Here is a 23,120-nt window from a genome sequence, read left to right as displayed (position 1 = left end):
ATTGAAGCAGCTTTAATCTGTGTAGGGAGAGCAGTGTAAGGGCTTTTTTTCTTTTCCCACTTTTAAATGCCTCTCATCTATTTTTTCAGCTTCAACCAGCCTCCTGTGTCTTCTTACTAATTTCTTCATGCTGGGATTTTCATATCTTTAATGTGAAACACAGTTATTGAACCTGGTCTTGAGGTTCCCTTCTTCAGATTGAGTACTCTGTTTTCTTGCTTTCTGAGGACAGGCAATTTTCAGAAGCTTGGGCTTCCACATTGGCGAGTGAGCATTTAGCAGTCCGGCTAGCCCACAGCCATCTCCTTAAGGGAAAGGCAATTCAAAGCCCTGGCAGTGTTTAGGAGGAAATGGCCACAGGGTCTCTCATACTTTCACTGTTGGGCTCCTCAGTCTGAGTGTAGGATGGGACCATGGCAGTACCCAGAGCAGAGGACACCAAGAAGGAAAGGGGCTGATGACACTGTGAGCCTCAGGCAGACACCAAGTCTAGGAGCTGGCAGGTCAGAAGGATCTCAGGGCACAAATCTGCTTGTCTTAGGAGCCACAGGGGTGAAGGTAACTTGGGGGGTGACACATTGGCCACCTGTTTTCATATCCCAGACCCAGTGTGAGGAGGGTGGCCAATGTGTCTGGTCATGTGGGCCCATGCTGATGCCTGTCCCCTGTTTGTAGGACTATGACCTCTGCATCAACTGCTACAACACAAAGAGCCATGCCCATAAGATGGTGAAGTGGGGCCTGGGCCTGGATGATGAGGGCAGCAGCCAGGGCGAGCCTCAGTCCAAGAGCCCCCAGGAGTCGCGGCGGCTGAGCATCCAGAGGTGCATCCAGTCCCTGGTGCATGCATGCCAGTGCCGCAACGCCAACTGCTCACTGCCGTCCTGCCAGAAGATGAAGCGGGTTGTGCAGCACACCAAGGGTTGTAAGCGCAAAACCAACGGGGGCTGCCCGGTGTGCAAGCAGCTCATTGCCCTGTGCTGCTACCACGCCAAACACTGCCAAGAGAACAAATGCCCTGTGCCCTTCTGCCTCAACATCAAACACAAGCTCCGCCAGCAGCAGATCCAGCACCGCCTGCAGCAAGCCCAGCTCATGCGCCGGCGGATGGCCACCATGAACACCCGCAATGTGCCTCAGCAGAGTTTGCCTTCTCCTACCTCAGCACCACCCGGGACCCCCACGCAACAGCCCAGTACACCCCAAACGCCGCAGCCCCCTGCCCAGCCCCAGCCTTCTCCTGTGAGCATGTCACCAGCCAGCTTTCCTAGCGTGGCCCGGACTCAGCCCCCCACGACAGTGTCTACAGGGAAGCCTACCAGCCAGGTGCCAGCACCCCCACCCCCTGCCCAGCCCCCACCTGCGGCAGTGGAAGCAGCCCGGCAGATCGAGCGTGAGGCCCAGCAGCAGCAGCACCTATACCGAGTGAACATCAACAATGGCATGCCTCCAGGGCGCACAGGCATGGGGACCCCAGGCCAGATGGCCCCTGTGGGCCTGAATGTGCCACGACCCACCCAGGTGAGCGGGCCTGTCATGCCTAGCATGCCCCCCGGGCAGTGGCAGCAGGCACCCATCCCCCAGCAGCAGCCAATGCCGGGCATACCCAGGCCTGTTATGTCCATGCAGGGTCAGGCGGCCGTGGCTGGGCCCCGGATGCCCAGCGTACAGCCACCCAGAAGCATCTCACCCAGTGCTCTGCAAGACCTGCTGCGGACCCTGAAGTCGCCCAGCTCCCCTCAGCAGCAGCAGCAGGTGCTGAACATTCTCAAGTCAAACCCACAGCTAATGGCAGCTTTCATCAAACAACGCACAGCCAAGTACGTGGCTAACCAGCCTGGCATGCAGCCCCAGCCCAGCCTTCAACCTCAGCCTGGCCTCCAGTCCCAGCCTGGCATGCATCAACAGCCTGGCCTGCAGAACCTGAACACGATGCCAGCCGGCGTGCCGCGGCCCGGTGTGCCTCCACAACAGCAGGCCATGGGAGGCCTGAACCCCCAGGGCCAGGCCCTGAACATAATGAACCCAGGACACAACCCCAACATGGCGAGTATGAATCCACAGTACCGAGAAATGCTAAGGAGGCAGCTGCTGCAGCAACAGCAGCAACAGCAGCAGCAGCAGCAACAGCAGCAGCAAGGGAGTGCTGGCATGGCCGGGGGCATGGCTGGGCATGGCCAGTTCCAGCAGCCTCAAGGACCTGGAGGCTACCCACCAGCCATGCAGCAGCAGCGGATGCAACAACATCTCCCTATCCAGGGCAGCTCCATGGGTCAGATGGCAGCTCAGATGGGACAGCTCAGCCAGTTGGGGCAGCCAGGACTGGGGGCAGACAGTACCCCCAACATCCAGCAGGCCCTGCAGCAACGGATTCTGCAGCAGCAGCAGATGAAACAGCAGATCGGGTCCCCGGGCCAGCCGAACCCCAGGAGTCCCCAGCAGCACATGCTCTCAGGACAGCCACAGGCCTCGCACCTCCCTGGCCAGCAGATCGCCACATCCCTTAGTAACCAGGTGCGGTCTCCAGCCCCTGTTCAGTCTCCACGGCCCCAGTCCCAGCCTCCACATTCCAGCCCGTCACCACGGATACAGCCCCAGCCTTCACCACACCATGTCTCGCCCCAGACTGGTTCCCCTCATCCCGGACTCGCAGTCACCATGGCCAGCTCCATAGATCAGGGACACTTGGGGAACCCCGAACAGAGTGCAATGCTCCCTCAGCTGAACACCCCCAGCAGGAGTGCACTGTCCAGTGAACTATCCTTGGTCGGGGACACCACAGGAGACACATTAGAGAAGTTTGTGGAGGGCTTGTAGCATTATGAGAGCATCACTTTTTTCTCCTTTCATGTTCTTGGACCTTTTGTACTGAAAATCCAGGCATCTAGGTTCTTTTTATTCCTAGATGGAACTGCTACTTCCAAGCCGTGGAAGGGTAGATTGATGTTTAAAGAAACAATACAAAGAATATATTTTTTTGTTAAAAACCAGTTGATTTAAATATCTGGTCTCTCGCGCTCTCTTTTTTCTTTTTTTTTTTTGTTGTTTTTTTCTTTCTTTCTGTTTTGTTTTTGTTTGGGGGAGGGGGGGTTGTTTGGGTTCTTTTTGTCGTCATTGCTGGTGACTCATGCCTTTTTTTAATGGGAAAAACAAGTTCATTATATTCATATTTTTTATTTGTATTTTCAAGACTTTAAACATTTATGTTTAAAAGTGAGAAGAAAAATAATATTCAAAAACTGATTCCTGAAATAATGCAAGCTTATAATGTATCCCGATAACTTTCTGATGTTTCGGGAAGATTTTTTTTCTAAGTGAACTCTGTGGGCGTCTCCAAGTATTACCCCTGGACGATAGGAATTGACTCTGGCGTGCACACACACGTACACACACCCACACATCTATCTATACATATTGGCTTAAGCCAAACTCTTGTCTTGCAGATGTAGAAATTGTTGCTTTGTTTCTCTGATAAAACTGGTTTTAGACAAAAAATAGGGATGATCACTCTCTTAGACCATGCTAATGTTAATAGAGAAGAGCATTCTTTTCTTTCTTCTACGTGAAACTTGAAATGAGGAAAAGCAATTCTAGTGTAAATCATGCAAGCGCTATAATTACTATAAATAAGAAAATTCGAGAAGATTCAATCACTGTATAGAATGGTAAAGTACCAACTCATTTCTTATATCATATTGTTAAATAAACTGTGTGCAACAGACAAAAAGGGTGGTCCTTCTTGAATTCATGTACATGGTATTAACACTTAGTGTTCGGGGTTTTTTGTTATGAAAATGCTGTTTTCAACATTGTATTTGGACTATGCATGTGTTTTTTTCCCATTGTATATAAAGTACCGCTTAAAATTGATATAAATTACTGAAGTTTTTAACATGTATTCTGTTCTTTAAGATCCCTGTAAGAATGTTTAAGGTTTTTATTTATTTATATATATTTTTGGAGTCTGTTCTTTGTAAGACATGGTTCTGGTTGTTTACTAATAGAGGAGAGGCTGGGGCTGTGGTCATGGTGGTGACGTGGGTGGCAGCTGGGGAATGTGTCCCAGGTGGAACAGAGGACTGAGACAGGCAGCTCAGCGCTGGCCCTACACATTGGATGCTCACAAGTGAATGTCATTCTCACAGTCAGTGACACAGTTGATCTGCCACTTTGCTTCCTGCCTGCTCCCTCCCTGTCATAACTACCCCCGTGTAGGAAGGGCTTCTTACGGTTTTTCCAGGCAGCCCCCCCCCCCATACACAAATCTCAGAATTGATGCAAAGGATGCATCAGGGTCTCAAAGTGCTTCCTTATTACCCCCTATAACCTGCGTGGCCTGACACCAGGGCCCTCCCTCCATGAGAAAACACAGGCGAGTACCAGCCTGGAGACTACAGAGTGGCTGACAGACTCTAGAGTGCTGACTGCATGTCCTTGATGTGGTGAGAAAAGCCCCCCCTTCAAAGGACACTGTCACTGACCCACATGGTTTCACCACTAGCCCTTGAGGTCCAATTCCAGGTCCCCTGACTGAATGGGTGAGACAAGTCTACAAAAACTGTTAAGCCCCACTTCTGAGAAGGCCCCTCACGGGAGAGCTGAAGCTAATCCTCCAAGCTGCTGGTCCCCCAGGGGACTTGTCTCCTCCCTAGTCTTCCAACCAAAGGGTGGTCTAGATGGGGTTGGGGAGGTGGAAGGGTTGTGGTGGTAAATTTAGAAATTATGGCCCAATATACTTCCCTTTGGGCCCTTTTATGTTCACAGAGGTATTTTTTAAATACTTGAATTCTTGATTTGGGAATCAATCTGAGGGAAACTTTCCAAGAAATTGGAAGGGTACAGTCTAATTTTAGCAGTTGTGAATCTTGAGTTTTAAACTCAAGATATCTGGCTAATTTTTTTAAAAGAATTTTTGTAGAGATGGGGTCTCACTTTGGCCCAGGCTGTCTATTTCTTTTGATAGCTATAACATAGAACCAAAGCTTGATTAAACCAGGTAAGAATAAGACCATCTAGCACTCCCACCAATCCCCATCTTTACTTCTTCCTCAAAGGAAAGATCTGTTATCCTCATTAGGTTTGCTGCATTCTTGCACATTCACTGCCTTCTTCAGAATTCACCTTTTCTACCATTGGGGAAACCTTAAGCTATGTGTTCAAACAAAGGCCCTTTGGAGCCCTGGAGGAGGGCTGCAAGTCCACAGAAAGCAGCACTTTCCTGGATGTACAGCATTTTATTTGGGGGCAGTAGGGAGCATCTTTTTCAGTTTATCCTGGAATTCAAAACTTTATGTACCAACCTTACCTTCTTGGGAGTCTGCATCCTGTGCAACTGTCTTGGGCAATCCAGTCGTCAAAGGCTGTGGCCAAGGGCATGATCTGTGGATACTAACCTTAAGCTTGTCCTAGAAAAATTTCTGTAAGAACGCTGGAAAGCCCCAACGCTGTGTCTCATGCTGTATACTTAAGAGGAGAAGAAAAAAATCCTATATTTGTGATCAAAAAGAGGAAACTTGAAATGTGCTGGTGTTTATAATAAAAGCTGGTAAAACTGCTTGGATTCAAAAATGGTTCAAACTGGCTGATGACTTAGAGTTAGTTCAGCAGCTAGTCATTAGAAGATAGAAGATGCTCAGTTGTGTTTTGGTCTCAAGTGAGCATGCGTTTGGTTCTGTGTTTGAAATTCTAGCATGTCAAATAGGATGAGACCTCTGGATAACCTGATGCTGCTTCTAAGATCTCACGCTGAAAACATATAACTTTCTTCTTTTTTGTTAGGGTTTTTGGTGTTCTTTGTTTTTTTCTCCTATGCAGTCCAATTGTTCTTTTAGGGATTTTTTTTCCTGAGACAGTCTCTCTTGCCTAGGCTAGAACGCCATGGTGTCAGCCCAGCTCACAGAAACCTCAGACTCTTGGGCTCAAGTGATCCTCTTGCCTAACCCTCCCGAGTAGCTGGGACTAGAGGCACCTGCCGCTCTGCCCAGCTAGTTTTCATTTTTTAATAGAGCTGGGGTCTCAAGACTTACTCAGCCTGGTCTCAAACTCCTGATCTCAAGTAATTCACCCACCTCAGCCTCCCAGAGTACTAGGGTTATAGGCATGAGCCACTGTGCTTGGCCTTTTTAGTACTTTTTGTTTTTTTTTGAAACAGGGTTTTGTTGTCACCCAGGCAAGGTTGCAGTGGTTCACTTATAGCTCACTGCAGCCTTGAACCCCTGGGCTCAAGCTGTCCTCCTGCCTCAGCCTCTGAAGTAGCTGGGATTAAGTTGCACACCATACCTGGTTAATTTTTTTTTTCTTTTGAGACAGAGTCTCAGTGTTGCTCCTGGTAGAGTGCTATGGCATCACAACTCACAGCAACGTCAAACTCTTAAGCTCAAGCGGTTCTCTTGCCTCAGCCTCCCAAATTGCTGGGACTACAGGTGCCCAGCACAACACCCAGCTATTTTTAGAGAAGAGGTCTTGCTCTGACTCAGGCTAGCAATCCACCTACCTCAGCCTTCCAGAGCGCTAGGATTACAGGTGTGAGCCACCACACCTGGCCGTGGCTAATGTAAAAAAAATTATGGTGATAGAATCGCCATAATTGGCCCAATCTGGCTATTTCCTTTTTTTTTCTTTTGAAGCAGAGTCATAGTTCACAGCAACCTCAAACTCTTGGGCTTAAGTGATTCTCTTGCCTCTGCCTCCCAAGTAGCTGGGACTACAGGTGCCCACCACAACGCCTGGCTATTGTAGTTGTCAGGCCCGGGCCAGGTTCGAACCCACCTGCCTCGGTGTATGCGGGCAGTGCCCTAACCACTGACCAACGGGCTCTGAACCTGGCTATTTATTTTGATTACTTGTAACATGGAACCAAAGATTCCATTTGAACCAAAACATGTTTTTAGCAATGGATGGCAAAACAAGCCACAGTTAAACACAGAACGCCTTTTGTTAAGAAGATGATTGCATATTGGTAGCCACTGTGCTACCAGGAAGTACTTCAACCCAGGACACTGCTGGGAAGTAATTCCTGTAGGTGCAGTATCATAACAGGTGTGCAGGAGCTCCATAAGAGTGAGAGTAATCTCTGTCCATCTCAGACCATAAAGAGTTCCCTCACAGGATGATATGTGTCAATCCCATGTGCATTACTTGTGTATATGTTTCATAATGAAGTAGCAATAAAGGGTGGAAAACAGGTTGATTATAAGATAACAAGAAATCCAGTGCTTTGATGATTAGGTGAGAATGTTTTGCAGTTGATCTAAACAACAGCACTTGTGACATGCTTATATCATCTTATGGAGCATTTGCTAGGAATCTTGGCTATCATAACACCAAAATATCAGTTAATTCACTAACCCAAAATTCAAAGGCAGTAGACGGCTATAAAACAACTTGATTAAGAAAGCATTGCAGACATTTTTAAGGGGTTAGGAAGAGACTTTGGAGAAGAGATCGGATTATTCAGAGCATGGGCTTGAGGCCTTTGAGTTTGACAAGATAAGAACCATTGAAGCGACATTCACTGTAGCCTGGAGCAGGAGCCTGGGCCTTAACATTGAGTGACTTTCCCAAATTCTGTCCTTGTGTAGATAATAAAGTGAAGAGATGGAAAAATAGCTGTAGTATATAACAAGTGCTGTTTAAACATATTCACATCGTTGGGCTGGGGACGGTGACCCACACCTGCAACCCTAGCACTCTAGGAGGCCGAGGCAAGTTGATTGCTTGAGCTCAGGAGTTGCAGACTTGCCTAAGCATGAGTGAGACTATCTCTAAAAAAAGCTAGGCATTGTGGCAAGTGCCTATAGTCCAGCTACTTGGGAGGCTAAGGCAAGAAGATCCCTTGAGCCCAGGAATTTGACGTTGCTGTGAGCTATGACACCACAGTACTCTACCCAGGGCAACAAAGTATGACACTGTCTAAATAACCAATCAATAGGGCAGCACCTGTGACAGTGAGTGAGGCACTGGCCCCATATACCGAGGGTGGCTGGTTCAAACCCAGCCCCGGCCAAACTGCAACAAAAAAATAGCCGGGCCTCGTGGCAGGCGCCTGTAGTCCCAGCTACTTGGGAGGCTGAGGCAAGAGAATCGCCTAAGCCCAGGACTTGGAGGTTGCTGTGAGCTGTGACGCCACAGCACTCTACCGAGGGCAATAAAGTGAGACTCTTGTCTCTAAAAAAAATAATAATCAATCAATCACTAAGGAAAAGCAGAGGTGTTGAAGTAGCTTGGCCAAGTTCACAGAGCAGTGAGGGACAGACAACGTTTCAGGTCTGAGCCCAGCCCCTTAACTTGAGAGGAGCTTTCTAGCCGTGAGAACTCCTCACCCTACCTCTCATCCTTACTCCACAAATTCACCTTGAGCCCACTTTGGGGGTGTCTTGGGGTTAATGGGAGAATTTAAAATGTGTTACAACCCTTCAATGGCATGTATGCAGTAAGTGGTAACCAAGTTCTTTTTGTTGTTGGTTTTTTTTTTAGAGTTTTTTGTTGGAGTTTTTTTTTTTTTTTTGTAGAGACAGAGTCTCACTGTACCACCCTTGGTAGAGTGCCGTGGCGTCACACGGCTCACAGCAACCTCTAACTCTTGGGCTTACGTGATTCTCTTGCCTCAGCCTCCCGAGCAGCTGGGACTACAGGCGCCCGCCACACGCCCGGCTATTTTTTTTTTTTTTTTTTTTTGTTGCAGTTTGGCCGGGGCTGGGTTTGAACCCGCCACCCTCGGCATATGGGGCCGGCGCCCCACTCACCGAGCCACAGGCGCCGCCCTGTTGGAGTTTTTTGTTGCAGTTTGGCCGGGGCTGGGTTGGAACCTGCCACCCTCGGTATATGGGGCTGGTGCCCTACCCACTGAGCCACAGGCACCGCCCAAGGTAACCAAGTTCTTACAAAGGCCTATTTAGTTCCCACTGGTTAGCTTTAGCACTGGAGAAAAAGAAACGCTCACAGATCTCATGCCGGGCAGCCCCAGTGACCACAGCGTCAAGCTCCTAGTGTGGCTGACTCTAGATCACTCCCACCAGTGCCTGCAAAAGGGCTGAGTAAAGTGGGCATGGGTATTCCCAAGAAATTCAGAATAAAGGATGTTCGAGAAAACATCCTTAGGGAACATTTCCAGCCAGGGTGGGGATCCAGGTCTGGAGGCCTTAGGGGGACCATGCAGAATCTGGTAAGGGCAGTGGCCAGCTGTATCCTGCCAGGACTGTGCAGGGGCTCCCCTTTTCTCCCACCGACCAAGCCAAGGTCTCTTCCTGGTTGTCTTTGGCCCCACCCAGGATTTCTTAGACACTAGTACAGGTTCAGGGACCTAGGAAGCAGAAGTTCCTTCACAGGGCACAGACGAAGGAGAGTCAGAGAGTATTTCCAAGGGTCTTGGGGACTAGACAATGGCATCGTCCGCAGGCTTCCAGAACTAGAAGATAGGATGAGGCACAGGAAGGGTCAGAGACCTAGGGGCTGTGTAAGAGGGCTTTGAATTTGACAGACAGATGTGACTGGAGCACAAGGGGCCCTCACAGCTTCATGGGAGGCTGATTCTCGCTGTTCTGATCTTTGAGAGACATGTCAGGTCCAAGTTTGATTTCCTAGGTGAGGAAACAAGGTTCCATGTGGGAAGAGGGCAGTCAGGGTCAGAAATGGCGTGAATGATGTGAGCGGGCCCCAGGACAAGCCTTGTTCCCTACAGAACGGGTGACTCTGGGAACCCCCATGATGCAAACTGCCACTGTCTGTGGAGCTTTGAATGAGCACTGATGAGCACCCTCAAAGAACTCAGTGAGTAGAGACTGGTATGGGGACTGGACACAGTGGCTCACACCTGTGAATGATCCTAGCACTTTGGGAGGCTGAGGCAGTGGATTATCTGAGCTGAGGAGATCAAAGCCAGCCTGAGAAAGCGCAAGATCCCATCTCTACTAAAAATAGAAAAATTAGCCAGGCATAGTGAGGGCATCTGTATTCCCAGTTACTCGGGAAGGTGATGCAGGAGGATTGTTTGAGTCCAGGAGTTTGTGGTTGCTGTGAGCTGTGATGATGCCATGACACTCTACCCAGGGCGACACAGTGAGACTTTGTCTCAAAAAAAGAAAAAGAAAGAGGGGAGGTGCCTGTGGCTCAACGGGGTAGGGCGCCGGCCTCATATGCTGGAGGTGGCGGGTTCAAACCCAGCCCCGGCCAAAAACTGCAAAAAAAAAAAAAAATTACAAAAAACAAAAAAGAAAAAGAAAGAAAGAAAAGAAAAAAGGCTCAGTGCCTGTAGCTCAGCGGTTAGGGTGCCAGCCACATACACCTGAGTTGGCAGGTTTGAACCCAGCCTTGGCCTGCCAAACAACAATAACAACTACAATGAAAAAATAGCCGGGCGTTGTGGTGGGCACTTATAGTCCCAGCTACTTGGGAGACTGAGGCAAGAGAATCGCTTAAGCCTAAGAGTTTGAGGTTCCTGTGAACTGGGACACCATGGCACTCTACCAAGGGTGACATAATAAAACTCTGTTTCAGAAAAAAAAAAAAAAAAAGAAAGAAAGAGACTGGAACTGGAGGAAGGAATGATAGGATGCTAGGACTTGACATTGGGAGAGTCAGAGCAGACCCAGTTCATGATGGAAAAAAGGAAAATGTTTTTTCACCAGGGGCTGATGACTGCACAGTGCCTTGCAGTGTAGGCGGTACACATGTTCTTTCCTGAGACACGGTATGTTCCTCAGAGAGTGCTTCCTAAGCTAGACCCCGGCAAGAACCACATTGCTAGCCTCGGCCATACGTGGAGTAGCATGACCTTGGGTGACCAAGAACCGTCATCTTGACTTTAAAGCTGTCTGAGTTGGAATATTCATGATAGATATAGGTGCAGGGGGAGAGGGGTCAGCCAGGTGCTTTCTTGGCTTCATTCACCACATTCATTCCAAATTGTAAACTTCTGTTCTCTCTGCCCTCCTGGTCTCCCAGTCTTTCCTCAATTCCCCAAGTAAGAGCATGGCACCCCCTGGCATCCTTCTCTGCAGCAGGACAAGATATTTGCCAAAACCAAGGCTGAGAAGTGCTGGAGGCAGCCAACAGCCCCCTACCATGGGGTAACCCCAAAATTACCTGGCAAGAGCTCCCTGACCATTTTATTTGCCCCAGAGAAGAAAGAGGTGCAAGGAGATGTCCCTTCATACATTTTGCTTTTGGAAAATGCCCATAGTGAGGAAAATAAGAAAGGGAGCCAAGTCATGCTTGCTTTTCCAAAGAAGTAGGTAGGGGTGCCTTGCTCCCCTGGCCACCTGCCCAGGTGACTTAAAATGCATATTTCTATCCTTTGTATTTCATGAGCTGCAGGGCTGTGCCCGGAGGATTGGCATCTTCAGGGCCAGACTCAGGGAAAACACCCAACGGCTGGCCTTTGCATCTGCTCAAAGACCTTTTTCCCCCACACCCCATTGGACAAGCAGGAGAACTCTGACCAAGGGGCCTTTACACCTGCAGAAACTGCAAATGTAGCAGTAGCCGCTCAGGACACTGACCTCTAAACAAAAGGGCAGTCTCCAAGGGTAGCAGAGCCTCAGGGATATAGAGCCACTAGGAAGCCATGCTGAGCAGAGAAAATGCCCTTGCAAAATTGCTGAAAGTATGAAGGCTCTAGGCTAAAGTGGGTGGATTGCTTGAGCTCACAAGCTTGAGACCAGCCTGAGCAAAAAGTGAGACCCCTGTCTCTACTAAAAAATAGAAGAAAAAGAAAAAAACTGAGGCAAGGGCAGCACCTGTGGCTCAGTGAGTAGGGCAACGGCCCCATATACTGAGGGTGGCAGGTTCAAACCCGACCCTGGCCAAACTGCAACAACAGCAACAAAAATAGCCAGGCGTTGTGGCGGGCACCTGTAATCCCAGCTACTTGTGAGGCTGAGGCAAGATAATAGCCTAACCCCAAGAACTGGAGGTTGCTGTGAGCTGTAACGCCATGTCACTCTAGTGACCAAGTGAGACCCTGTCTCTTAAAAAAAAAAAAAAAAAACAACTGAGGCAAGAATGTCAGTGCCGCTGTGGCACCCTGTCACAGTGCAAATAAAACAGCCGGGACATGGATTAGAAGTACATGCTTGCAAGTTCCCATAGGTGCAGGGAAACCCCTGAGTAACCTCTGCCATGGCCTTTTATTGAAGCATTATACAACAGGTATTGGGGGGGGCCCTCATACAGGACTATGTGCTCTTTCCCCACGGGCTTGAGTCCCACCCTGTTGCACCACAAATGTTCAAGGTATAACACCTGCTTGTTAATGAGCAACCAATCTTAACTCATTAATGCATGCAGTTGCTTGAGGGCTTGTCTTTGGGCTGCAAAACATCTCCATGCCGGACATTGTCCCACTCCCTCAAGAACTGGTGACCACTTCTACAAGCCTGGTGCTCAGTCTCCTACACAAGAGGATCACTTGAGCCCAAGAGTTGGAGTTTGCTGTGAGCTATGATGCCACCGCACTCTACCTAGGGCAATAGCTTGAGACTGTCTCAAAAAGAATAAAGCCTCTATTTTTATTTTTATTTATTTATTTTTTAACACAGAGTCTCACTTTGTTACCTTTGGCAGAGTGCCATGGTGTCATAGCTCACAGGAACCTCAAACTCTTGGGCTCAAGCGATTCTCTTGCTTCAGTCTCCCAAGTAGCTGGGAATACGGGCGCCCGCCACAACGCTGGGCGAGGCGGGTGTGCAGGGTCTTTGCTCTTGCTCAGGCTGGTCTTGAACCTGTGAGCTCTGGCAATCCACCTGCCTCAGCCTCCTAGAATGCTAGAATTACAGGTGTGAGCCATTGTGCCTGGCCAAGGCTCTGTTTTAAGTAGACATGGGGTCTTGCTCTTGCTCAGGCAATCCACTTGCCTTGGCCTCCCAGAGTATTAGAATTACAGGTGTGAGCCATAGTGCCTGGATTGAATGTTTTCTTTTGCTTCCTTTTTTTTTTTTTTTTGAGACAGAGTCTCACTATGTCACCCTCTGTAGAGTGCCTTGTCATCACAGCTCACAGCAACTTCAAACTCTTTGGGCTTAAGTAATTCTCCTGCCTCAGCCTCCCAAATAGCTGGGACTACAGGTGCCCACCACAACGCCCAGCTATTCTTTTGGCTGTAGTTGTCATTGCTGTTTGGCAGCCCTGGGCTGGGCTCGAACCTGCCACCTCTGGTGTATGTGGCTGGCGCCCTAGCCGCTTCAGCTACGGGCACTAAGCCTTGTTTTGCTTTTTTGAAATGGTATCTCACTCTGTCATACTGGGTAGAGTGCCATGGTGTCATTGTTGTGTTCCACAGTGTCATCATAGCTTACAGCAACTTCAAATTCTTGGGCTCAAGCGATCCTCTTGCCTCAGCCTCTCAAGTAGCTGGTACTACAGGCATGCCGTATTTTTAGTAGTGATGGGGCCTCACTCTTGCTCAGGCTGGTCTCCCAGAGTGCTGAGATTACAGGAGTGAGCCACTGCACCTGGACTAAATGTTTGACATCTCACAAGCCCCAGGAGAGTTACTACCTCTGAATCTGCCCTTCTCCCTTAAAGGAGCCTATATACTTCTACATCTGCTGAGAAGTCCTTGCAACTGAGTCCTAAACACAAAAATAGAGAATAGCTTTTAGACAACACCCACTGTCTTCCAGATTTCCGGGAGATTCTCTTTGCCACCCCCAATTTTAGCTTCAAAAAGGAAGCTGTCTGGTTAAGGGAGGCTCATGCCTGTAGTCCCATCTACTTGGGAAGCCAAGACAGAAGGATTGCTTGAGCCTAGGAGTTGGAGGCTACAGTGAGCTATATGATCACCACTGTACTCCAGCCTGTGTGGACAGAGTGAAACCGTGTCTCTTAAAAATAAAAAAGTGGGGGCGGCGGCTGTGGCTCAGTCGGTAAGGCGCCGGCCCCACATACCGAGGGTGGTGGGTTCAAACTCGGCCCCGGCTGAACTGCAACCAAAAATAGCTGGGCATGGTGGCGGGCTCCTGTCGTCCCAGCTACTCGGGAGGCTGAGGCAAGAGAATCGCTTAAGCCCAGGAGTTGGAAGTTGCTGTGAGCTGTGTGATGCCATGGCACTCTACCAGAAGGGCATAAAGTGACACTCTGTCTCTACAAAAAAAAAAAATAAAAAAAAAAATAAAAAAGTGGGTAGCTCAAGCGGCTAAGGCGCCAGCCACATAGACCTGAGCTGGCGGGTTCAAATCCAACCTGGGCCTGCCAAACAATGATGGCTGTAACCAAAAAATAGCCGGGCGTTGTGGCAGGCACCTGTAATCCCAGCTACTTGGGAGGCAGAGGCAGGAGAATTGCTTGAGCCCAGGAGTTGTAGGTTACTGTGAGCTGTGATGCCACGGCACTCTACCCGAGGTGACATGTTGGGGCTCTGTCTCAAGAAAAAAAAATAAATAAATAAAAAGTGACTGGCTTGGTGGTTCAGGCCTGTAATCCTAGCACTTTGGGAAGCTGAGGTCGATGGATTGCTTTAGACCAGCTTGAGCAAGAGTGAGACCCCATCTCTACTAAAAATAGAAAAATTAGCTGTGTATTGTGGCAAGCACCTCTGGTCCCAGCTACTCGGGAGGCTGAGGCAGGAGGATCACTTGAACCCAGGAGCTTGAGGTTGCTGAGTCAGGCTGATGTCATGGCATTCTACCCAGGGCAACAAAGTGAGATTGTGTCTCAAAACAAACAAACAAAAAATGTACAGTTCAGTAATGTTAATTACATTCACAACATTGTGCAAACACAGCCTATATCTAACTCCAGAATTTTGTCATTACTCCAAAAGGAACCCCAAACCCCTGAGCAGTCACTTTCCAGTACTCCACCCCTAGCCCCTGGAAATCACTAATCCATTCTGTCTCCATGGACATTTCTTATAAATGGAATCATACAATATGTGGCTTTTTGTGCCTGTCTTCCTTCACTTAGTATAATGTTTTCCAGATTCATCCACGTTGTGGTGTGTGTCAGTGTTTCATTCCTTTTTATGGCTGAGTAATATTCCATTGTTTGGATGGACTAATTCTGTTCATCCATTTATCTGCCCATGGACACTTGAGTTGCTTCCACATTTTAGCTATTGCAAATAATTCAGTGGGTATTTTTCACAGCCCTCAGTTTTTCACAGCAGAATGCCATGACTTCTGGAGAAGGAACAGGCAAAGCAGCCTTGTATAGGCCACAATAGTGGTCAGATAATTGGGGAGATCTTCTTCCTCTTCCCAATTCTCAGCCTTACCCAAGCAATCACCGGTCATTCTCCACTAATTCAACTCATGTATGTCTGCATGTCATCATTTTTTCCTGCTTCCAGATTCCTTGTCTACACATGGGTTGAAATCTACATGTGGCCCCAAGACATGGTTTGGATCCCTAGGTACCTTAAAAAGACTCAAGTTTCCTGGGGTAGCAGAGAACCCAGTACCATTAAAGATGTATGTCTCTGGGCAGCACCTGTGGCTCAAGGAGTAGGGCGCTGGTCCCATATGCCGGAGGTGGTGGGTTCAAACCCAGCCCCGGCCAAAAACCACAAAAAAAAAAAAAAAAAAAAAAGATGTATGTCTCTGAAGGTTGCAAGTCAGGAGGGAAGGACAGAAGGCTCTGGTTTGTTTGTCTGAAACTTGTCCCCCCACAGAGCCAGGGTCCTACTTGTCTCAGCAGAGGCCCCCTCAATCTTAACTGAAGCCCAGGTTTCCTCCCCTTTTGCTAGATACCACTTTCCCACATTGAAATCAAAGGCCTCTCCAAGCCAGATATATTGCCCCATACACCAATGTGTCAGCTCTTATAAAAGAGATAATTTCCTGAATAGAGTGAAAAATGAATGAAATGTAAAGCTCAGACTCCTTGATTCCCCTGACATCCTGGAAAGGGCACTGCCTTTATGTGGTGAGGAAAACAGAGGCAAGGGTTAGTTATGTAGGGCCTGTAGAGGAAGCAGGAGGCTGTACAGTGAATCAAGGGAGATCACTGGAGGACTGAGAGGGAGCATGATCTGGCTGCAGTGCACCAATGGGGGGTGGCAAGAGTGGAAGCAGGAGGCCAGTTAAGAGGCTGCCCGCATTTTCCAGGTGAGAGAACTCCTGTTCCTCCATCCAAATCTGTCCACTCTTTTCCATTTCTTTTCTCATTTGGATAAGCCAGGAACTTGAAAGTCATTCTTGACATTTCTACCTGGAAGCACTTCCTGACACGCCCTCTCCTGACTCTGTCCAATTTCTATAGGGGAACACTCTCCAGGGTCCTGTACTTCTTTGCAGCACTTGTCATAAGCTCAAATAATTCCTTGTTTTGTATAATTATTTGATCGTGGCAGCGAACTTTCATTGCCTATCTAATCGTCTGGGCCCCACTCCGGGATTGAGGAGGTGCCGGGGTTGGACCAAATGCTAGAGAGTCAACTAGACTCTAACCTCCAGTAGGGCAAGAGAATCAGATAAGCCCAGTTTCGTGTATTGTTGGTTACTGAGTTCACGTTTTGGTCAAGTCTGGAATTCCCTTTTTCATTTAACTTTTTTGGCTTGACTTGGTTTGCAAAAGACTTGCAGTGTCTTGGAAAGAGAGTCAGGATTCATAAAGACAGCAAAAATGTCAACTGCTTCTTCCTGAGCGCCGCCTTCCACACCCTTGCTTTGGTACTGACTTCAGGCCTCTTTCAGGGATGCACAAATCAAGGCGCAGGTGACTATCGAGGTCCCAGGGCACTGGGACCACAACTGCCAGCTCTCCACATAGGCAAGTCGCCCTTCACGATGCGACCCAAGGTCACAGAGTTCCCACTCACAGGGTCTACTGTGCGCCCGCCAGGCTGCTCTCGCCCACGCGCCCGTGCAGGCAGCGACGGGGCAGATCGGCGCGCCATGACGTCACCGCGCCGCGCCACGGAAGGACCTCCTCGTCTGCTCCCGCCTCTCCGGCTTCGCCCTGCGGCCCCGCCCCTCTCACGTAGCTGCACGCGGCGCTCGGGGGCGTACGACATGGCACGCGAGCTACGCGTGGTCCTGCAGTGGGGCCGCCGCTTTCGGCCTCCGCTGCGAGCGCCGGTACTGGCGGCCGCCTCAGGAGGTGAGGGCGGCCGGGCCGGACGGGCAGCGGGTGGGGTGGGCCGCAGAGACGGCAGGGGTGTCTCCCTGGGGTCCAAGCTAGTTTCCACGCTCCGGGTAAGAGGCTCGAGGGGGTGGCGGCCTCTGCCTCACGTACGTGCGTGCGCGTAGTGCGGGGCAGGTGCGTTTCTTTTCGCCCCAGTCTCGTCTGTCCCCGCAGCATTCTTAAGGCCACTTGACTTCTCTGCCCCCTGACGAAGGCCGGATTCCGGCCGGGGTTTGGGGGGTTCGCTCGGGCGGCTCGGAGGGATCGCGGGCTCCTCCCTTCCAGAACTTAAGGCCGGCAGTGAACAAGGTCTTGAAGTCGCTTTGGAGAGCGGAGTCCAGGAGGGTGCCTGTGCGTTAGAGTCGGGCTTGCATGGGGTGACCGTGTAAGCCCTCTGGGTTGTGCTTCTGTTCCTTCTCGCTCCGGAAGGAATGCATACACCGTTTATTTGTCTATTCCTTTATTGGACGCACGCCTGGCAGTGAACAAAACCAGTACGGTCACCCAAGCCTTCATAGAGATGGTGGCCTCGGTGTTGTTGACCGCTGCATCCCCAAGGCCTGTAATTGGTAGATAGACCAGTACATTTTTTTTTTTTTTTTAAAGAGAGAATGACTCTACTGCTTTCCGCTCCCCATTCAGAAGTAACAGCAGTGAACATTTTGGCGTTCCTTCTGGCTCAGCACACTTAAGTTACACACATAAAAATATAAATTTACGTTATAACTATTTTTATGTAAAAAAAGCTAAAGCATATATACGTTGTGCTACACACTTTTTGGCATTCCTTTACATGTCTTTTCATGTCAGTGTACCTGGGTCTACCGGCTTTCCAGTGGTTACACAGTATTACATATTATGGACATGTGGTTTGCTTAAGTCCTATTAGTGAACACATAAAAGGTTATTTCAGGTTTTTATCTATTTGTTTACCTTTTTGAGACAGGCTAGAGTGCTGTAGCTTCAACTTAGCTCACAGCAACCTCAAACTTCCAGGTCCAAGCGATCGTCCTGCCTCAGCCTCTCAAGTAGGTGGGACTGTAGGCACCTGCCACCACACCCAGCTAGTTTTTCTCTTTTAGTAGAAAAAGGGTCTGTCACAGGCTGGTCTCGAATTCCTGACCTCAAGCAGTCCACTTGCCTTGGCCTCCCACAGTGCTAAGATTACAGATGAGAGCCACTGCTCCTGGCCTGAGGTTTTAATTTTTATTGCAATGCTGCATAGAATGAGCAAGTACTCGAATTTTTGTGCGCATGTGTGATATTTTTTTAGACTTACAGAATTAGAGTTTTAGAATTGATGTTTCAGAGCCTGTGCATTTTTGAAATGTCAGTTGATAATGCCAAATTGTGGTCCAAAAAGGCTTTATCACATCTTTTTAAATAGATCAATTTATATTTCCATTAGTGGGTATCAGGGCTGTCTATTCCATGGTTTCTTCTACAACGTTGGGTATTACGTTTTTTTCAAAACAATTAGTATGTAAAAGATATTTCAATGTTCATTTGTGTGGATACAAGGAGTAAAAATGTTTTCACTTGTGTAATGACCATTTATATATCCTTTTCATATCTTTCATACCTTTTTTCTTTCTGTCACTCATGCTCTAGGATGTCTGCAGGTGTTTGTAATCTGTGCTTGTACCACATACTGTTACTTTTATTTGGAATATGTGTCAATTTTCAGCACAGGGACATTTTAATTTAATTATTTTTTTTTTTTGAAGCAAGGTCTTACTTCATCACCCTCGGTAGAGTGCTGAGCCATAGCTCACAGCAACCAAACTCTTGGTTTCACGCGGTTCTCTTGCCTCAGCCTCCCAAGTAGCTGGGATTATAGGCACCCGCCACAACACCTGGCTATTTTTTTTTTGAGACAAAGTCTTGCTCTGGCTCAGGCTGGTTTCAAATCTGTGAGCTCAGGCAATCCACCCACCTTGGCCTCCCAGAGGCATGGGATTACAGGCGTGAGCCACTGTGCCAGGCCTTTATTTATATTTTTTTGAGACAGAATCTCACTTTGATGGCCTGGGTAGAGTGCCTTGGCATCAGCAATTTCAAACTCCTGGGTTCTGGCTGGCCATGGTGGCTCACACCTATAATCCTAGCACTCTGGGAGGTCGAGGTGGGTGGATAGCTTGAGCTCACTGGTTTGAGATCAGACTGAGCAAAAAGTGAGACCCTGTCTCTACATACAGAAAAACTGAGGCAAGAGGATCGCTTGAGCTCAGGAGTTGGAAGTTGCTGTGTGCTATGACTCCACAGCACTCTACCCAGGGTGACAGCTTGAGACTCTGTCTCAAAAAAAGAAAAACAACAAATGCCTGGGTTCAAGCCTTCCTCTTGCCTCAGCCTCCCCAGTAGCTAGCATTATAGGCACCTGTCATGATGCTTGTTGTTGTTTTCTATTTTTTAATAGAGACAGGGTCTCTTGCTCTTGCCCAGGCTGGTCTTGAACTACTGAGCTCAAGCATTCCACCCACCTTGGGCTCCCAGAATGGTAGGATTACAGGTGTGAGGCACTGTGCCTGTTCTCCCCCACCCCCATCCTGGCCTTTTTCTTGAGATGGAAATCTTGCCCTGTCACCTTGGGTAGATGCAGTGTCATCATCATAGCTCACTGCAACCTCCAATTCCTGAATTCAGATGATCCTCCTGCTTCAGCCTCACTAGTAGTTGGGACAACTGGTTTGCTTCACTGTGCCCAGTTTTTCTATTTTTAGTGGAGATGGGATCTGGCTCTTGCTTTTGCCCTTGCTTAGGCTGGTCTTGAACTCCTGAGCTCAAGCAATTCTGCATTGGCCCCAAGTAGCTGGGACTATACCCGTAAGCCACCACACCTGGTCATCTATGGTGAATCTTGAATGGTAGTTGGGGACCAACAGTATTACAAACAACAGAATTCCAACCAAGTAATCTTCTTTCCTGTAAATGTACTTCTTCATTATAGGGAATAGGGGTGACAGAACATGGGTTACCTGGAAAATGTTAATAATAAAAATGTAGGCTAGCACAGTGGCTCAGCCTATAATCCTAGCACTCTAGGAGGCTGAAACGGGAGGATCTCTTATGCTCAGGAGCTTGAGACCAGACTGTGCAAGAGCAAGACCCCATTTCTAGTAAAAGCAGAAAAACAAGTGCAGTGGCTTAGTCATACCTCACTGTAACCTCAAATTCCTGGGCTTAAGGGGTCCTTTTGCCTCAGCTTTCCAAGTGGCTGGGATTGGCTACAGGTGTACACCATTATGGTATGGCTAATTTATTATTATTTTTAAAGAGATGTGGGTCTTACTAAGTTGCTCAGGCTGGTCTTGAACTCCTGGTGTCAAGCAGTTCACCTGCCTCAGCCTCCTGGAGTGCTAGGATTACAGGTGTGAGTCATGCACCTGGCCTGAAGCTTCTAAAGTAAAACATTTCTGGACCGGGTGCAGTGGCTCATGCCTATAATCCTAGCCCCCTGGGAGGCCAAGGTGGGTGGATTGCTTGAGCTCAGGAGTTCAAGACCAGCTTGAGCAAGAGTGAGACCCCCATCTCTCAAAAAAAAAAAAAAAAAAAAGAAAAAACAGGGGCAGCGCCTGTGGCTCAGTCGGTAAGGCGCCGGCCCCATATACTGAGGGTGGCGGGTTCAAACCCGGCCCCGCTGAACTGCAACCAAAAAATAGCTGGGCGTTGTGGCGGGCGCCTGTAGTCCCAGCTACTCGGGAGGCTGAGACAAGAGAATCGCTTAAGCCCAGGAGTTGGAGGTTGCTGTGAGCTGTGTGAGGCACGGCACTCTACCGAGGGCCATAAAGTGAGACTCTGTCTCTACAAAAAAAAAAAAAAGTCCCTGCAGCAAAACTCTGAGTATTTATGTATTTTTGGCTTTCCTAACTGTAGGTTTAATTTGGTTGCTTTTTGGAGTTCTCTTCTCCTTTCTCTGTGGGCTGGGAAACTAGATAATAAAACTTGCTGGTATTGTCATTAAAAAAGAGAGAGAGCTGGCGGCACCGGTGGCTCAAAGGAGTAGGGTGCCAGCCCCATATGCAGGAGGTGGCAGGTTCAAACCCAGCCCGGGCCAAAAACTGCAAAAAAGAAAAAAAGAGAGAGAGAGAGAGATGGATGCCATGTGGGACAAGTAAGCCTAGTGTATGGGTTTCGAATGGCCCCATATTCTGTCTGTTCAGAGGTGCCCTTCCCTTTTTTTTTTCTTTGTTTTCAGGGAGTCACATTTCATGATCAATGAATGGTATCAGAATATGTTAGGAGACAACGATTAGAATGGGCTCTGAAACACAATAGGATTTAAGAAGTAGTGAACATCAGGTGGTGCCTGTGGCTCAGTGAGTAGGCCCCATATACCGAGGGTGGCAGGTTCAAACCAGCCTGGCCAAACTGCAAGAAAAAAATAGCTGGGTTTTGTGGCAGGCGCCTGTAGTCCCAGCTATTCGGGAGGCTGAGGCAAGAGAATTACCTAAGCCCAAGAGCTGGAGGTTGCTGTGAGCTGTGACGTAACGGTACTCTACTGAAGGCAACAAAGTGAGACTCTGTCTCTAAAAAGAAAAAAAAAAAAGTAGTAGTGAACATGTTCAAGAATGTAAGAGTAAGATCTTACATGTTTCTGAGGGCATACAGATCTTTATATAAGTAGAAAGTGAAGAGTTTTCTGTTGAGAATATTGACATACTTAAGAATCTCATCTAAGTAATTACAGAACTTTAGAAACAAAATGGGGAAAGTTCAGATGTGAATAGCTAACCTGTGGTATCTGGTGAAAATTGAGAGAAAAGTGAAACCGTCTGAATTGATTTGCTGAGAAGCAGAGAATTTCATGGCTATAAACATAAAACTATGGCAAAACATAGGCAATCCATGGGTCATGAATGAGATAGGTTCTGTAGGGTTGTTCTTAAGTTGAATTTGTGTGTAAGCTGGAATAGGTACATTTACCTATTACCTGTAATAGTTTCTGTTCATAAGTGGCAGTTGTACATCAACTGGTTGTTTGTAACTTGGGGACTGCCTGTAATAGGAGATGTTCTGGGGGAAAACATCAAAGGCTACATTCCAAAGTTTTTACAGTATAGTATTTCTACTTTGTAAGCAAAACTTTTTTTGGAGGCAGAATCTTACTTTGTCACTCTCAGTAGAGTGCTGTGGCATCATTGCTCACAGTAACTTCAAACTCTTGGGCTCAAGTGATCTTGCCTCAGCCTCCTGAGTAGCTGAGACAACAGGAACCTGCCATAATGCCTGGCTATTTTTAGAGATGGGGGTCTTACTGTTGCTCAGGCTGGTCTAGAATTCATGAGCTCTAGGGATCCACCCCCAAGTGATCCGCCCACCTTGGCCTCTCAGTGTGCTAGGATTACAGCCATCGCACCTGGCCTATTTGTAAGCAAACATTAATTCTCCTTTTCACTCATCTGACAGTCCTTTAATGTACGGGATTTTAAATTTATAGGTAAACTGATGGTTTATTTTATAGAACCCAAAGCTTTAAACTTACAAATTGGCTGAAATATGTGTTAGATGGGTGAATCTCTGTAAGAAGAGCACTTCACATCATGATATACTTGCTAGTATGCATATACATACATGCACATATGTACATGTTTAGCTGAGAAATTTCGTAAATATCCTATGAAATGCATTGTTTCTTTTTTTTTTTTTAGAGACAGAGTTTCACTTGGTCGTCCTCAGTAGAGTGCTGTAGCATCACAGCTCACAGCAACCTCTAGCTCCTGGGCTTAGGCAATTCTCTTGCCTCAGCCTCCAGAGTAGCTGGGACTACAGGTGCCCGCCACAATGCCCGGCTTTTTTTTTGTTGTTGTTGCAGTTTGGCCGGGGTCGGATTCGAACTCGCCACCCTCAGTATATAGGGCCGGCGCCCTACTCACTGAACCACAGGTGCCGCCCTGTTTCTTTTCTTTTGTTTTAAAGTAATTCTGTTTTAACCCCTTGAACTGTTTTTATAGCCAGTAGATAACTGATCTTGGCCTATGTTCTGAAAAATGCTTTGTATTATGTTGCTGTGCCTTATGAGAATGTAGTGCTGGGGTTTTTTGTTTGGTTTGTTTTTT

The 23,120-nt window shown here is 48.0% G+C and overlaps 2 protein-coding genes across 3 annotated transcripts in view; both read left to right on the top strand.

Annotated features, from left to right (window-relative positions):
• The window catches only part of CREBBP (CREB binding protein), a 156,096-nt gene extending 151,931 nt beyond the window's left edge, over window positions 1-4,165 (top strand). For both annotated transcript variants that reach the window (XM_053554722.1, XM_053554723.1), the window contains exon 31: window positions 676-4,165. In XM_053554722.1, the coding sequence (XP_053410697.1) occupies window positions 676-2,817 (2,142 nt within the window). In that variant the 3' untranslated portion in view covers window positions 2,818-4,165. The remainder of the gene's footprint in view (window positions 1-675) is intronic.
• A 12,719-nt stretch (window positions 4,166-16,884) lies between these two features.
• TRAP1 (TNF receptor associated protein 1) overlaps window positions 16,885-23,120 on the top strand; it is a 52,723-nt gene continuing 46,487 nt past the window's right edge. Inside the window, exon 1 of the mRNA XM_053555341.1 lies at window positions 16,885-17,037. Within this exon, the coding sequence (XP_053411316.1) occupies window positions 16,950-17,037 (88 nt within the window). The 5' untranslated portion in view covers window positions 16,885-16,949. The remainder of the gene's footprint in view (window positions 17,038-23,120) is intronic.

Source organism: Nycticebus coucang, chromosome 12 (assembly GCF_027406575.1).
Source record: "Nycticebus coucang isolate mNycCou1 chromosome 12, mNycCou1.pri, whole genome shotgun sequence".
Taxonomy (NCBI): domain Eukaryota; kingdom Metazoa; phylum Chordata; class Mammalia; order Primates; family Lorisidae; genus Nycticebus; species Nycticebus coucang.
This window is presented reverse-complemented; position numbering and strand designations above follow the sequence as displayed.